The sequence below is a fragment of the Polistes dominula genome, unplaced genomic scaffold (genome assembly GCF_049000335.1).
Source record: "Polistes dominula isolate Pdom_NZ unplaced genomic scaffold, Pdom_raw_medaka contig_26, whole genome shotgun sequence".
Classification (NCBI taxonomy): Eukaryota; Metazoa; Arthropoda; class Insecta; order Hymenoptera; family Vespidae; genus Polistes; species Polistes dominula.
The window spans coordinates 3,328,612-3,347,609 of NW_028300939.1; the positions used below are offsets into that span (position 1 = coordinate 3,328,612).

The 18,998-nt window shown below is 28.6% G+C and overlaps 2 protein-coding genes across 2 annotated transcripts in view; one reads left to right on the forward strand and one right to left on the reverse strand.

Annotated features, from left to right (window-relative positions):
• bif (protein phosphatase 1-binding protein bifocal) overlaps positions 1-18,998 on the reverse strand; it is a 51,281-nt gene that overhangs the window by 25,987 nt on the left and 6,296 nt on the right. The gene's annotated exons all lie outside the window — the stretch shown is intronic.
• Positions 2,560-4,545, forward strand: LOC149032892 (uncharacterized). The gene is made up of 2 exons (XM_089171635.1): positions 2,560-3,960; positions 4,315-4,545. Exon 1 carries the CDS (start codon positions 3,586-3,588, stop codon positions 3,952-3,954), a length of 369 nt encoding a protein of 122 aa, XP_089027761.1. The 5' UTR covers positions 2,560-3,585; the 3' UTR covers positions 3,955-3,960; positions 4,315-4,545.

Below are 18,998 nucleotides of genomic sequence, written 5' to 3' on the forward strand. Positions count from 1 at the left end.
TTATGGATTTTAATTGAAATAGAATTTTGTCTTATGATTATAATCACGATTAATAAGGAAACAAAATTAGTTTAATAATGTTATTTTTATTATATTTATTATTATATAATATTATATTATATTATCCATATTTATTATATTTATATATCATATTATATTTATTTTAATATTATTTTTATTATTATTATTATTATTATTAGTTGACATTAGGAACTCGAAGGTTTATTGCCACAAATACCAAATCTCGCCAGTGTTCCTAATATTTATTTTATATATTATTTTTATTTATTATATTTTTGTTTATATATTATATATTATTTTTTATATAATATATATTATATTTATTTTAAATATTTTTTCCTATATTATTTTTTATATAATATATATTATATTTATTTTATATATTATATTATTTTTATTTATTATATTTTTGTTTATATATTATAAATTATTTTTTATATATCACATATTATATTTTTATATATCATATTTATTTTAAATATTTTTTCCTATATTATTTTTATTTATTATATTTTTGTTTATATATTATAAATTATTTTGTATATATCACATATTATATCTTTATATATCATATTTATTTTAAATATTTTTTTCTATATTATTTTTATATATTATATTATATTATTTTTATTTATTATATTTTTGTTTATATATTATATATTATTTTTTATATATTATATATTATTTTTATATATTATATTTATTATTATATTAAATATTTTTTTTTATTAAATATTCTACGTTCTTATCATAATTAGTAATTTTTCTGACGTGATAGACGAAATGTTATGACATTTCAACTTCAATTTTAGTAAGTTAATTTGAAAATTAACATTAAATTTAGAAAATATGAATATAATGAAATAATTGTTTTATATATTATAATTTATATTAAAAATTTTTAATCTCGTTGAAAAAAACAAAATTATCAAAAGTAAATTATCAAAAATATTTGTTTACTTTCTAATAAGATAAAACAAATGTTTACAAACTATTTTATGTTATTGTATTTATAGAATATAATGTTCTATATTAACAATACATTATATTAATTAAATTTGATATTAATTATAATATTTTATATTAATATATAACATTTTTTTATATATTATTTTTTTATATTATATTTATTTTTTTAAATATTTATATATATATATATATATATATTATATATACTTTTATATATTACTATTTTATATATTATATATTACTTTATATATTACTTTTATTATATTTTAATATAATGTATATTTTTATATTATATTATATTATATTTATATAATATTACTTTTATATATTATATATTACTTTTTATATATTATTTTTATATATTATATATTACATATATATTATATTTAATATAGCAGAGAGAATGATATTGGAAAGTGAAAAAAAAAAAAAAAAGTAAGACGATACAAAACACGTCCCCTCAAAGGAAAGGTTTTTTTTTTTTTTTTCGTGGCGTTGCGTGTCGCGTGCATCATCGTCTGTTGTGCATGATGAGTCACCTGGTAGTACGTTATCGATTGAAAATTAACACAACCTACTAGTAATGAAAAGAAAAAACGTAAACTGATACATATTTTATGCTATCGAGAGAAACCATGCAATACTTATGTAAATATTTACAGGTATCCCTCCAACACCACGGTTTCGTTATAACACGATTCACAAATTACGGCAAATCCTATAACAACACGATATAGCTATAACACGATTCATAATTCGAGAACTCTCCTACAAAATACGGCATCCTATGAAACGGTTTTCTCTTTCAAAAAACCTTTTTACAACACTGTACTTTTACAGTCGCGGCGAGGCTTACCGTCTTAAGGGGACACGTCAACAAAAAAATCGATTTGTTTTTTTTCGATTTTCTGAAAGAGTATTATTTCAAAAATATTTCTTCAAATTTTGGTAAAGATCTGCTTATTATTTACGAAACTGTAGTAGTTTAAACGAAGCCCGCCGTAGCGCTGTAAGTAAGTGTCTAAAACTTTAAACGTTAATTTCTCCTATTCGCGTTTTTAAAACAGTGGCCAGACCATTTATCCGATCCTTACCAAATTTTGTACAGTAATACTAGATACACGTATCTAGAGAATGAACAAAAGGATTTTTCGAAAAAATGCCCATTTTTTTCTCTTCTTCAAAAACTCGGCGATATTTCTGCAAAAATGTCAATTTTTTCGTAAGAAGTCGACTATTTTGAAAAAAATTAAAAAATCAAAATTTCCTTTCGTTCATTCCCTGCGCCAACATCTCTACTAAAGGATAACACTCAGTTTTTTTTGTTTATGATGAACCAATTTTTGCCAGTGAGGGCCACCGAAAATCACCTTTTTTTTTGGACTCTTAGAAAAGTGGCCACAGACAACACAATTTACAATATTTTTACACACACAAAATTTATAAATATAATTCAGATATATAACTTACATATACCAAAAATTTGTATTGATATTAATAAAATTGGCTGCAAAAAAAAATTCACAAAAAAACCGCTTTTTTTTACACTCGAAGGTGACGTGTCCCCTTAAAGATACAGTCTTGCGGAAAGTATTTCTTTTCATCAGCATGGCCTGAAAACAAGTGTCTCACGCTGCTGTGAACTGAAAACATCATCGTTAAATGTAAGTTGGAAGAAGATATGACTCTCTTCAGTTAACCCTTTCGCTACGGTGGGCCTCGCCGCGAAGTACCTCGTCTAGAACGGAGCGCCATACCGAAAGTGGGAACATTAAGCGCGCGCAGTCTTTAGCATTCGGAGCCTTTTGTATCAAAAACGACTTTGTGACATTACTTTTAGAAACAAAATGATTTGTGTTCATAATTATGTGACTATAGTCTATGACTATAGTCACCCGTCGCGTATAGGTGGCATCATGTGACGGGTGACTATAGTCACCCGTCGTGTGCGGGTGTCGTTTTGTGGCGGGTGACTATAGTCACCCGTAGTAGTGAAAGGGTTAAGGGGACGTTCTACTCAGCAATTTTTAAAAATTTTAATTTTTTTTTTTTTTTTACATTTTTCGAATGTATATATATGTAGAAATATTGTGTTAAAATTTCAAAAAGATCCGATGTCTCTAACTACATTTTTTTGCTGCCTGAACGTTACTATCTCGGACCGCTCTCCTAAGCGTTCGGCGCGCACGGTTCTTATATCGGCTACGGAGACTTCAAGACTTTTAAAATGCTGCTTTATTATCATCCATATGGTAAAGATTTCATTGTTAAAAAGTTGAAGTGTATTTTGCATGTGACAAAACGTATTTTTAAGCGCGCTAATAAGGCAAGAAAAGCTCTCATACAAAAGAAGAAAATTTAAAAGAAAAACGCCTAACCGCCAAAAAAAAAAAAATAAGAACTGTAGCAAAAACAGTAGTGAAGAGAAAAATGACTGTTGTGAAAAAAGTTCCTGAAGTCAAAACGAAAAATTTACAATCAAATTGATGAAAGAACTCTCAGAGATCTACGGTTTAACAGTCAGAAGAAATTTGAATTCTTCATAGGATATGCGTAACGAGATTTGGGCAGGATACTACCACAAAATTTCGACTGATGCCAAGCCGAAGCATTCTAAGTGTTCCATCGACTGGTGAAAGTACCTCAAATCTAAGGCACATGGTACCTAAACACATGTTTAACAGCAAAAAAGTTGTTGAAATGGCGTGCAAAGTTTCGGCATGTATCTTCAACGAAGGATTTCGAACAGTGATGAAGATAATGGAAACGATGGGCATGAAAATTGGGCCAGGAGCGATCGACTTTGCTAAAAGACGCGACGACCGACGTATCGAATCTGCGAACCGTCGAAGCTCTGAGTGCTCAAAAAATGCCAGATCAAAGTGGAAGAAGGCAAGACTGGAAGAAATTGAAGAATATGAACAAGAAGAAGGTCTATTGTACGGTCCAGGCATCGCAGATTAAGTTTAGGTAAGAATTTTTTCACGATTTTAAGTAAAAAAAAAACTTTAAACGCGTTTTTCTCGAAACTACGTTTTGGAATACTAGCTCCATCGTATCTCACGAACCAGTAAACCGATTCTTATAAAATTTAATCCACATATTCTACACATGAGCTGTAACAAAGTGACGGTAAGTCTTTTCTTATATTTCAATTTTTACTATTTATTTTTAGTCAAAAACAATGAAAAAAAAAGGTCATATTTACGTTTTTTTGTAATTTGTCCACCATTTTTTTATTTATTGATACAAATTTCATATATTACTGTTACTTTGTAGCTGAAGTCATACAGAATATAAAACCATTTTACTTTTATGTTTCAGGTAAGCCATTCTCAAGTTCTGATGGAGCTACCAAAGCACTAAAGTTTTAAGGTGTTTTTTTAAACTACTGTTTTTGCAATAAAAAATTAATTAAAATGAAAAAACAAAAATTCATTTATATAGTTTAAGACTCAATTTAACAAACCCAACAACTTTTATATCGGTATTTTTTACAGTTTTCTTGGAAAAAATTCGCGAAAATAGCCTTTTTTTTAGGTGCTTCGAGTAGAACGTCCCCTTAAGGTAGTACCCCCCTGTCTCGATTGAAAAAAATCGAATTTTTTTTTTTTTTACATATTTCGTAAGACAAACATTTCCAAATTATGCTTCGAAAATTTCAGACCGATATTCAAAGTATTCTCAAAGTTATAACCGAAAGTATGGAGCGCGCCGTAGTGTGTATAACTCAGAACGCCTCTATTTTGTTGCCTCTATTTACTCTCTGTTAGGTATTGTGTTGTTGATAAGCAAATTTTCGAATAAAATAATTGATATGATAGAAAAATGAAGCATATGTAAAGCATGTCAGTATTTAGCAACAAAAAACCCCATCAAAGTTGACAGTTTATCTGAAGATCACAAAAATGAATGCACAGCAAATCACGAGGGTAGCAGTGGCAAAATGGAGGTCGACAGTGTTTCTGAAATGTTCAAGCGTTCTGAGAAGCGTTATGGTTTGAAATACGTTAAATACATTGATCAAACAGCCAGAAACTACGTCGACACCGTTGATAATGCTCGTATTTTGAGAGCGAAAAATCTACAGAAGCTTACTCTAAAGAGGCCAAAACCTACGTAGGGTTCTCAAAGCTGTTTAAAATGATAATTATGAGAAAGCTGAAGGACTACTGTATGCACCAGGCATAGCAGAATAATGTTAGTATAATTATTTTATAAAAAATCTGTTCTCAAAACTTTAAACGCGTTTTTCTCGAAACTACGTTTCTGAAATTTTGCGGATAGCACTCACTAAAAACTATAGAACTGATTAGGCTAAAATTTTTACAAGTTATTCTTTACACATATTCTGATGACTGGAACCTCAAAAATCTTTAACTTTTTAATAATAAATATATATTTTTAAACAATTAAAGGTAAGAAACAGCACCAATTTTGAAAATTTTTTTTCACACGTCCGTCATTTTGTTTTTATTTGAAAAAAAATATACATATTGTTGGTATCATGTCTATAATTAAGCCTAAAGAATAATAAGTATTTTTAGTTTTTTTGTTTCAGACGTCTACAAAGGCTCTGTGCTTCCGCAAATTGAATTTGGGGACTCTAATTTGACGTTAAGAAAAAGGGACAAATATTGTCCCAATTAGTTTAAAAAAAAATTTTTTTTGTATAGTTTAAGATACTAATAAAAACATATTAAAATTTCCAAACGATCGCATTTTGTTTTCCTATTCAAAAAAAATTCATGAAAAATCATTAAAATTTCGGTCTTCACAGGGGGGTAACTAACTTAAAATAGAAAACGTGCGTGAATCGTCACAAAATGAAATTCGTGGCATATTAGAACTTGCTAAATCAATCGGAGGCAAAGGTTTTGTGGGAATGGCTATTGTGAACGTTCAAGGTTTATTAGTGGAAGAAGAAGTTGACGAAGTGGATTTGATGGAAATGGTATCCGAAATTGTAAATCAAATCGATCCTGAGGATACTAGCACTGATGAAGATTGTACTGTTAATAAGTTAACATTAAAAGTATTACAAGAAGCTTAGCTAAAAATCTCGAGTCATTTTTTTTTGAATGCAGAAAGAAGCCTAAAATTTAAAATGGAGCTTCAAAACTGTCTAGCACCATACCAAAAAATTTACAATGATTTAATAAGAAACAACAAGCAAATTACAGATTTTTTTTTAAAGAGGAAAGAAGATGCAAGAAGTTTAAGTAAAAAAAAAAAAAACGTTCTGAAAGTGAAGACGATATCATTTCACCGAAAAAAACGTTCTCGGTTGATTAAATTGAGCAGTGACGACGAAGAAATAAATTAAGGGGTTCATTCTGGTTTATCATTTTGAAAAGATCAATTTTAATTTTTTTTTTTTTTTTTGCATTTTTCGAAAGTAGACATATGTAGAATTATCATAAAAAAATTTTAGAACGATTCGAGCAGTTTAAGTATATTATTTTGCGATTCAAACACATAGAGATATTACAGATAGAGGAGACAAACTATCTGCGATTGTGTAAGTGGAAATGTCTCTGCATGAATATAGCTGCAAAAAACAAAAGGTTGATGTTGACCTGACAAAAACAGAATTACTTGAAAGATGTTTAGGTGCCCACAAATTTAAAATAATAATGAATGCTTCAACAAATGCGTTTGGGCTATGGTGCCTAAACACCTATTGAATGGTAAAAAAAATTGTTGAAATAGCTTGTAAATTGGCATCTTGTATATTCAACGAAGGTTTTGATCCAATACTGAAAATAATGCACATTTTGGGGATAAAACTTGGCCCTATCGCAGTCAATTACGTTAGTAACCGCGCTCAACCAATCGTTTGAGCGGAGAATCTTTGATAGAGGCCAGGACACAACGAAAAAAGGTTAGAGTTGAAGATAATGAGTATTTTGAAGAAGCAGAAGGCATACTGTATGGGGCAGGCATCGCAGAATAAGGTAAAGTCAGACTTTTTAAAAATTTGTTAAAAAAAACTTTAAACCCGTTTTTCTCGAAACAACGTTTGTTTCGATTGGCGGGCATGATATCTCTGAAACTACTCAACCGATCCTTCTGAAATTTTAACCACATACTCTAAACATGAATGGCTATCTCGCATGCTATAATCAAGTCAAAATATTAATTTTTACTATTTTTTTTTACAAAAAAGTGCGAAAAAAATCGTTGATTTTTTTATTTTTCGAAAAAATGGCCGTCATTTTGTTTTGTTTTCATAAAAATTGATAGTTTTAGCATACCCGATAGCCATTGTCATACTGAATTTAAAACCGTTTAATTTTTTTGTTTTAAATCAACCGTTCTCAAATTTCGATGCCCGCCAACAGCATACCTACTTTTGAAGGGTTCACGTTTGTCAGCCATTTTGAATGTCAAAATATGTTAAAAACAATAAAAAAAAAATTGTTTTCTCGTACATCTAGAGTGTATTTATCATACCCAACAACTTTCATATGTATATGTATTCTACAAAGCCTAAAAAAGAAATCGTAAAAATAGCCTTTTTTTCGGCGTAAAAACCAGAATGAACCCTTAAAACGACAAAAATAAAAAAATAGATTTTAAAATCGTTGTAATCTCAAACTAGATGAAACGAAAAAAAAAAGAACACAATTGTTCCCTTCTTTAACAGCATTTACAGGTTGCAACACAAAAAGAAATACTTGTGTGTGCTAACCCATAATAAAGATATCTCATATTCAAAGTGTGGAAGAAAAAATTTATCTACCTGAGTTTCAAAAAAAATATATCTTATATTTACTTAGGTTAGGACGGCGTATCTTTCTGTCGACAAACATTCTACCATTTTCGATTCTATCTATGGTTATCGCATTCAGCATTCCATCTGAATGGATTAAACTTAGAAATTGATAGTTTTTTGTCATCTACCTCCAAGATCATTGGGGTGGATTTTGTTATATATGGTAACAATATTATAATAAATCAATTTTACACAATTATCTTTTTTTTTTTTTATATCTTGAGGTTTGTTTACCCGGGTGCTCAGTCTCTGGACCATTGTACCTGGGCCCCTTGTGGGGAAAAATCTATGACCATAGCGGTTCCGTGGGCAGCCACGTCCTCCGTGCGAAGTGCAGCACAGTCCGGTCCCCCCAAAACCCATCACATCGAATGTTGTCGCTGGTCCCAAGGACATCATTTCTGACGCCCACGAGCCCAACGCATTGAGTTATGAGATGGAGGGGGGTATCCTCTCCTTCGCCACACCTGCCGCAGACCGAGTCTTGTGCAAGGCCCAGTCGCGTAAGGTGCTTTCTAAGGTGCCAGTGCCCGGTGACCACCAGCCTCAATTGGGCTCGGTCCAGGTTGATCAGCTCGGTACCTAGCTCCTCCGAAGGCCCTGAAAACAGAGCCTTCGTGTGCCTCATGCCAGGGCCTTGCACCCAGAGATCCCTGAAGCGGTCCGTAGCCCACTTCTTAGACCTCCACCGCATGAGCCCCTCTGACACGCTGATGTGGTATTGGCTTGCCAGATACATCGTGCCGTGAAGCTCCAAGTCTGGCAAGCTCGTGCGCCCTTTCGTTGCCCTGAACGCCACTATACACAATTATCTTACTTTTAAAACTGTGCATTCGTCAGATTCTCTCGAAACTTAGATTTTTGAAGGTTTCACTGCTAACACGTGTAATCTACACGCACGTTTTTTTTGTTTTGTATTGTTCATACATTTATATTTTTAATAAAAATTAAGTTGTTTATTTAAAAAAAAAAAAAAAAAATATTTGTAGTTTTGAAAAAGTTTTCGGAAGGTAAGCCCCCTTTTTGCATTGGCTCTGGGTCTCAAACAACACGGTTTCAAACAACACGGCATTTTCTAGGAACCTATCAACCGTGTTGTAAAAGGGAGATCTGTATTTTCTATTTCTATATCTTTTCTTTTTTTTTTTTTGGTTGTTTCTTTTAGATAGCAATGAGCATCACGATATGTTATTATGGTGGTCTTTCTCTTATAGCTTTGGCAGTGGTGGTAATTGAATTTCCGCGCGGAGAAGAAATCCTTGACCCAATTTCTCTCGATAACCGTTACGGTATTCCACTATTGCTAAGTATTTCTTGCTGATCGAAATCGTCGTTTTAGATCCAACTTCGAATTAATGCGATACAACGTTTTTGCACACACACACACACACACACACACACGAACGTGTACTATTACGATTTCAAATTCTACCTTTGAATTTGTGTTTTTTTTTTCGTTTTCTTTTTTATCTCATTGGATTTCAGTTAATCTTATCGGTATACTCGGAAAGATTATATTACTGCTATCGACCTTTGACAATATTCCGATAATAAAATTTATATTTATCGAAAAAAAAAAAATATGTATATATATATATATATATAATATAAATTAATAAATATATATATTATATATAAATCAGACAATTTATATATATAACATAATATAATATAAGATAATAATAATAATAATAATAATAATAATAATAATAATATTATTATTATTATTATTATTATTAATATTTTATTAATATTATATATTATAATATGTAATAGGAATATAATAAAATATTACAAAAATATTTATTATATAATGATAATAAATATATAAATAATATATAATTAATAAAATATAAATAATATAAAAATAAAATTTATAAAAAAAGAAAAAACATATAAAAAAAAATAATAAAATAATACAAAAATATATAATATATAAATATATATAATATATATATATATTAATATTTTATATTATAATATATAATAATAAAATAATATAAAAATATATAATATAAAAACATAATAATATATAAATAAAATTTATAAAAACATAATATATACAAAAAAATAATAAATACATAATATATAAAAATAAATATTATATTTAATATTATTATTAATATTATTATTATTATTATTATTATTATATATATATAATAAGATAACACCATTAATCATATTGAAATAATTATCACTTATTATTCCAGTATGAGAAATGATTTTCTAGATGATTTATTAAAACCATCATAAAAATATTATGGGAACCAGAAAGTAATATCGTTTTGCAAATACACATGTCAATTTTAATATTTGAATAAAAAACAAAATTCCAATGATTTTTATCAGGTATTAAAAATTTGCATACCAGATGGTGAAAAAGTTGTTGATAATGCGGATGAATTATATTATTATTATTATTGATTAAAAATAAAAATTCGTTGAAAATTTATTTGTTTGAATTTGAGATTAAAGTGACATTATTTTTCGGTCCACCTAATATAATTATATAGTCAATGTTAAAACGGTTGATTCTAATTTTTGTTGGATCTACGAACGACGAAGCTATGGCTTAGAAAATCATTGGACCGAAGAAGTAAGTCAGGGACCATAAAGGAACGTTCCCAATTTCTTCCTTATTTATACATGCATTTATAATAGATAGACCATTATGGTGACCATTTGATAAAAAGCTGATTTTTCGGAATTTTTTTTTTTTTTTTAAAGAAAACTACTGCATGAAATGTTTTCATTTTTGAAGGAGATATTCTTGGATATTTAATGAACACATGACTAAATTTTTGGATCAAAATATTGAAAAATAGGCGAGTTATTCAAAATCTTCCAAGCCCCTCCCCACTGCTGCAGTTATGGCAACCTTCACAGTGCATGAAATCAAAAAAACCAAAAAGTTTATTCAACTAGAATGAATTTCCCTTACCATGAACCTCGGTCGAAACGAAAAATTGAAATTTAACAAAATTGCGGGGTTTTAACAAAAACGTTTCAAATTTCGCGCCAAAATTTGATGATTTTTGGGCCCTGCCAAAATTACATTTTTTATTTGATCGAAAAACTGGAGGTTTCATGGTATGCAGAAATATATATAAAAGAAGCTGCAACAAGAATCAAATCGATCGGATGATTTGTCCTCGAGTTCTAACTGCAGCAAATTTGCAAAATGTATTAGGAGGACCGAAAAGTAATGTCGTTACTACGCACGTCAAATTATCATATTAATATTTCAATCAAAAAACCGATTGTTGATTTTTATCGTTACGATATTAAAAATTTGCATATCAGATAGAAAAAGATTGTTGATAACGTGATTAATTAATTTAATATAAATAATTGAATTATTGATTAATAATAAAAAGTAGTTTGACAAATTTATTCGTTCGAATTTTGAGGTTAAAAAGCGACATTACTTTCCGGTCTACCTAATAGTTTTGAGAAAAACGCGTTTAAAGTTTAAGTTAGTGATTTGATCGTTATAAATGAAGGAATATTAGATGACTGTAATTTAGAAACTGTTTGAGATATGTACTTGAAATTTGAGTGTGTTATTTTTAAAGGTACAGACTATCGAACTATGTAAAACAAATATAATTCGATTAATTTGAAATTTTACAGTATCAGTGGTGCCCTTGAAAAAAATAAATATATTTCTTATATATTTTCAATGAATAGAAAATTGAGAATAGATAATGTGGAATCAAATTTATATAATAAATTGTATATATTATACAGTTAATATTAAAAATATTTAGAATTATTTAATAACTTATTAAGATATTATTAATAATAAATATATTATATATAATATAATATATTAATATATAATATTACATGTAATTATATTACATGATCATATATAAATATTATAAATATATATTATTATAAATTTAATATTTTTAATAACTAAAAATATTATTATGTATAATATAATATATTTACATTATTATTATTAATTTGCATTAGGAGCTCGGAAGTTTATTGTCGCAAATACCAACACCCGCCATTGATAATATATTTACATATAATAATAAATGTAATTATATATATATATATATATATATATATATTAGGGTGGGTCAAAAAAATCAATTATTTTTTTTGTTTACAAGTGCCACGGAAAAATGGGCCTTAAAAAAATTCTCATCAAATATGAGCTCTTCATTTTAATAGGAAGATCCTCCGCATCGCAGTTTTTTATTTTTTTATCTCAGTCCAATAGAATAAAATTCATACCTCATTATTTATTGATTGTACAGAAAAATGTTTCAGACAAATTTTGTAGGAAATTTAATGCTCTACAAAAAAGGTATCTTATACTTTTTCTGTAAACCTCACCATTTGAATGATATTGAAGATTTAAGTTTGATTAGACAAATATAAGACAAATTTCATTTTTGTTGATGAATAATTTTATAACTCGACAATAAATGATTATTAAAAAGTGCACAATAGAAATTATTGTAGAAAATTAAGTGCTCTATAAAAATGATGTCTTATGTTTTAGCGATTAAATTAAGCGTTCTAAAGATATTCATCATCAAACTTTCATGTGTACTGATTTCTGTCTCTGAATATCTTTTGAACGATTAGTATATATATGTAGGAGAGTTTTAAGAGTAGCAGAGGTAGACAAAAACTAGTATTCAGTCCTTTCTGTGGATCTTATTTTATTGAAAAGGAAAACTCTATTCAGACTAAAAGAAAAGATTAGGTAGGCCATAAAACCATAAACGAACCTAAAGGGTTATTAGGATATTGGTGTAATAAAAAACCATGTGTGCAGTGTTGGGACCTTTTGAAGAATTTCAGATACCTGTGTAAACATATGCGATGCCATAAAAAGGGTAACATTCCGATGTGCTAGATTAAGTTTCTGTATGCATAGTTCCCACTACCGAAAACCATAGGCTGTACCTGTCGGTGGACTATGGGGTGGATCCTTATGCTATTGGTCAGTAAGATTTGTAAGCTTCTTCCCTCTCAAAAGGGGTGTAGGTGATTTCTGATATAAAAGACATGGAAAGAAATAAGAAAGGGGCAGTCTCAGTCGTAGAAGTAAAGTAGTAAGTCGTAGAAGTAGAACGGTAACAGTCGCAGTTGTATCAGTTGTAACAGTCGTAAGAATTCAGTCGCTCATCTAAGTTGTAACCGTAAGATTGTGAAACTAGTACTGTACTTTTTCTAATACCTGTTTTAAATAAATCTTATTAGTAGGATTAAACTGGGTGTATGTTCACCTCGCACCTCTCTCCCTAAATAAAATTATCCCTACATATATATATATATATGTAAGATTCGTGAAAAAAAACTGGACCGCTGGACTGACTGGACCGGGACTCGAACCACGGATCTTTCGCTTTCCGGGCGACTGCTCTTTAACCAATTGAGCTATCCAGGGCCCACCGACCAGTTCCCTTCCACGAATGCTTATCAAGTTTGGCATGGAGACGTCCGTCCCACATATATATATATATATATATTATATTTATGTGTATGTATTAATTGTAATATCGAATAATATAATATCGAAATATGCAAAACAAAAACAAAAAAAAATTCGATTTCTGAAAATTTCACACTAGAATGGTGCCCTTTAAGGAAGGAAAATATAATATTATATAATAACAAGAAAAAAAAATGGGTTAGAAGGAAGAGAATGAGCAAATACTAGTAACAATAATACAACTATGACGAGTCAAGTTTGAATAATATTAGTTGACAGTGAAAGTTAGTGAATTTCAATGACCGATGTTGTGAACACTCCCATTGAACTACTTTTCACTTCCTAATTACATTCTCTTTAACATGCATAACTAATCCGATGAATTATTATTATTATTATTATACATATAGGTTTTTCAGATCAAAATAACAATGTTTCATTTTAAATGAACATGCTTTCATTTCAATATAATATTTTTTCGTTTCAAATGAACATGCTTTCATTTTAAAATAACAATGTTTCATTTCAAATAAACATTTTTTTGTTTCATTTCAATTTAACATTTTTTTTTCATTTCAAAATAACATTTTTTCATTTCAAATGAACATGCTTTCATTTTAAAATAACATTTTTTTTCGTTTCAAATGAACATGCTTTCATTTCAAATGAACATTTTTTTTCATTTCAAAATAACATTTTTTTTTTCATTTCAAAATAATATTTTTTTTATTTCAAATGAACATTTTTTCTCATTTCAAAATAACATTTTTTCATTTCAAATGAACATTCTTTCATTTCAAAATAATATTTTTTCGTTTCAAATGAACAATGTTTCATTTCAAATAAACATTTTTTTTTTCATTTCAAATGAACATGCAATCATTTTAAAATAACATTTTTTCATTTCAAAAGAACATTTTATTTCGTTTCAAATGTATGCTTTCATTTCAAATGAACATTTTTCTTTCGTTTCAAATGAACACGCTTTCATTTCAAATGAACATTTTTTTTTTCATTTCAAAATAATATTTTTGCATTTCGAATGAACATTTCTTTTCATTTCAAAAGAACATTTTTTCATTTCAAATGAACATTTTGTTCATTTCAAAATAACATTTTGTTCATTTCAATTTAACATTTTTTTTTCATTTCAAAATAACATTTTCTCATTTCAAATGAACTTTGTTTTTCGTTTCAAATGAACAATTAAAAAAAAAGAAACAATTAGAAATAAAATAACGAATGATAATTTAAAAAAACTAATTCACATAATGTGCTATGTTAATTTATAAAATTTATGTGCAATCATATTACAAAACAATATTTTTATGTAATTAAATTAAGAAAATAATAATCTTTAAAAATAAATAAATTTTCTAAAAAAAAAAAAACTGCGTTTGATTTACGTCCACTACACAACTGTCAGTATTTTTGAAATTTAATCAAACTAAATTAAAAAAAGACATTTTCATTAAAAAAAAAAAAAAAAAAAAAAAAAAAACACCATATATGTAATACTCCTATATGGGCAGTTGATACGGGAAAGAATGTCCCAACATTACGGTGCCGACAATATTTATTTTCTCTCTCTTCAGAAACACTTTGTCGAATCTGCGCATGCTTGAAATTTCTCTAAAATATCAGTAGTGGAGACATAAACTGGAGAATAATTTTGTGGTTAAAATTGTGTTTACAGTATTATTCATTATTATAATTCAGAAAAATAATCCTAAATTTTTAAAAATTTGTGATTTTAATTTATCAATATTTTATTTTCAACAACTAATTATTATTAATAATTATTATTATTTCCCATATGCGCACAAAGGGTGCGCAGAACTGAGTTGGAAGCTCGGTGGATAGAGAAGGTGACATTATCTGTCTCACTTTATCGGAACAGCTTCCACTTATGGAAACTGTCCATATAGGAGTATTACATATATGAAAAACACACATATTTCAATACGTTATCAACCAATGGGCTTTTACCAATGAAAACTATTTATCATTGATCTGAATTCTTCATTGGTTAGATTTAAAGGGACTGATTCATCCCTTAACAAAATGGACAATATTAATAATAAATTAAAGATTATTATTTTTTGAATTTAATTCGATAAATAGTTTTAAATAGGATTGCATATTAAATTTTCAAAATATTAACATAACACACTATGCGAATTAGTTTTTTTTTCAATTATCATTCATTATTTTATTTCTAACTGTTTTTTTTTTTAAATTCTTATTTTGAAACGACAAAAACAAAAAACAAAAACAAAAAAAAAAAGGTTAATTTGAAATGACAAAAAGTGTTCATTTGAAATGAAAATTATCGTGACCTAAAAAAAAAAAATGTTAGTTTGAAATGAAAAATTGTTATCTTGACCTGAATAAGCACTATTATAAGTTTTTTTTTTTTTTAAAAGAAAAGAGAGAAAGAGAGTCAGAGAGACAGAGAGAAAGAGAAACAGAGAGAAAGGGAGAGTATTCATAAGCATTTTTATACATCCGTTAGTTTCAGCAATTTAAGTGAGTTGGTGGTAGTGCAATTGATAAGATAAGACGCTTATCATTTTATTTCCACCACAAAAAAAAATGAAAAAAAAAAAAAAATACAAAAATATATAAATGAAAGGAAAAGAGGTTAATATTTTTTTTTTTTTGTGTGGTTTGTTATCCCGGGCGCTCAGTCCTTGAACCATTGTGCCCGGGCCCCTTGCGGGGAGGCACCTATCATTGTGGTGGTCCCGTGGGCAGCCACGTCCTCCGTGCGAAGTGCAGCACAGTCCGGTCCCCCCAAAACCCAGTACATCGAATGTTGGCGGTGGGGTCCCAATGGCATCATTTCTGACGCCCGCGAGAGCCCAAAGCCACGACGACGAGCACAAGGGCATGCCCCCCTCGTTCGATGTCGGAGAGCGGGAACTCAAACCCGCGAATTCCGGGCGGGAGTTGAGCGCTCTACCGACTGAGCCATGCCGTGCTCTATTAATTAGCATTTTTTTTTTTCGTGCGGTTTGTTATCCCGGGCGCTCAGTCCTTGAACCATTGTGCCCGGGCCCCTTGCGGGGAGGCACCTATCATTGTGGTAGTTCCCGTGGGCAGCCACGTCCTCCGTGCGAAGTGCAGCACAGTCCGGTCCCCCCAAAGCCCAGCACATCGAATGTTGGCGGTGGGGTCCCAATGGCATCATTTCTGACGCCCGCGAGAGCCCAAAGCCACGACGACGAGCACAAGGGCATGTCCCCCCTCGTTCGATGTCGGAGAGCGGGAACTCAAACCCGCGAATTCCGGGCGGGAGTTGAGCGCTCTACCGACTGAGCCATGCCGTGCTCGGTTAATATTTTACTTTCACTTTTTGTTTACCCATAATTAATTAAGAATTACATATTCTCCATGAATATTTTCCCATTCTCTCTCTCTCTCTCTCTCTGTCTCTCTTTCTCTTTCTCTCTGTCTCTCTGTGTCTTTGTGTCTCTCAACGACTAGAATAGGCTGCATAAGAATTTGATGAAAAAAAAAAAAAAAAAAAAAACAACAAAAAAAAACAGGACAAAGTATATGTATTTATACACGAGAGTTTAATGCACACAATTGCATAATTATTACAGTGGTTGAGAAGGTTAATTAACAGTTTGTAACGTCGGGATAAATAACGACGTAATCTCGTAATTGTTAAGTAACACACGGACATGTTAATAATACAGAGTTTTTTAGTTTTTTTTTTTTTTGTTAACCGATGAAAAAGAAAAAAAAAGAAGAAAAAAAAAAGAACTGATGATTTTGTCTTTCAACAACGACACCTAATCACGTTGAATATCAAAAGAATGATAGTTCCATGCGGATTTTATATTTTTATCGAAGTTGTTTTTTTCTTTTTTTTTTTTTTGCTTTCTTTGAAAGGACGATGATAATAAAATAGCTGCTTATCTGTTTTTTTTTTTTTTTTTTTTTTTTTTTTAGTAATATGTTAAGTTTTAATTTGCTTTGATTTGTTATATATAATAATAACTTTTAACACACTAGATATAGTCAGATATATCAGACCAGTCATTTTGACTAGTTGGGGCCATTTTAATTCAAAATTTCTACTTTATGTAACAATTGATTTCTGTAAATAATTAAGCGTTTTGTTATTTTTTTAAAGAGTAAATAAACACTGCAAGCTTCAAAAAGCATTTTTTTTTATATACATCAGTCATTTTGACTAGTGTGGTAGAAATAGGTATACTGAAAATGGTGTTATATCAAGTGTTAGTGAAAAAAATCAATTATTTTTTTTTTTTACAAGAGCCACGGAAAAATGGGCCTTAAAACAATTCTCAACAAATATGAGCTCTTCATTTTAATAGGAAGATCCTCCGCCGCAGTTTTTTATTTTTTTTTTTCAGTCCAATAGAATAAAATTCATACCTCATTATTAATTGATTGTACAGAAAAATGTTCGAGACAAATTTTGTAGGAAATTGAATGCTCTACAAAAAAGGTATCTTATATTTTTTCCATAAACCTCACCATTTGAATGATATTGAAGATTTAAGTTTGATTATTTTCAGACAAATTTCATTTTTTTTTTTTTTTGTGAATTTTATAACTCGACAATAAATGACTATTATAAAATGCGCAATACAAATTTTTGTAGGAAATTAAGTGCTCTATAAAAATGGTGTCTTATGTTTTGGCGATTAAATTAAGCGTTCTAAAGATATTCAGAGACAGAAATCAGTACACGTGAAAGTTTGATGATGATATATATATATGTATATCAATATATAATAATAAAAAACAATAATAACAATAAATAAATAAATAATAATATAATAATAACAATAAATATAACACAAATAACACAATAATAACAATAATATTATAACACAATATAATTATAACAATAAATTATAACACTAAATAAAACCTTAAATATGTTACTTATAATTTATTTATATATTTTAGGATTTATAAATATAAATAAATGTTATTTATGAGTATTAAAAAAAAAAAGTCATAGTTTGATATATTGTAAACTAAATTAAATTTACATCATTTTATTTATTTATTGTTTCTATAGTGGAGCCCTCTAGTGCAGAAGATTATGAAAAAGATTCAATTGTGTATATCCTTGGTTATATTCTATGGTTATTACTAAATCTAATTTATTTATATTTTAAGATTTATAAATATAAATATATTAATTATTAATATAAATTAAATTTGTTAGTTATAATATTAAATGATGTATATATATATATATTAATTGTATATCTTTTCCTTAAGCTTTTGCACTAGAGGGCACCACTATGGAGGCAATAAATAAATAAATAGGTAAAATGATGCAAATTTAATTTAGTTTACAATATATCAAACTATGACTTTTCTTTGAATACTTATATATATATCATTTATTTATATTTATAAATCCTAAAATATAAATAAATTATAATTAGCATATTTAATGTTATAATTTATTGTAATAATTAACACTAGATATATCAGACCAGTCATTTTGACTGGTCGGGGCCATTTTAATTCAAAATTTCTACTTCATGTGACAATTGATTTCTGTAAATAATTTAAAAATGTTTATAAATCCAATTATCTATTAAAATTATTATTGTTAAATATTTTATGTTATTTTCTTAAGAGTAAATAAAAACTGGTAACCTCAAAAAGCATTTTTTTTTATACAACAATCATTTTGACTAAGGTGGTAGAAAATGGTGGTATATTTAGTGTTAAATCAACTGATTTCTTTTTAAATTGTTTGTTTTT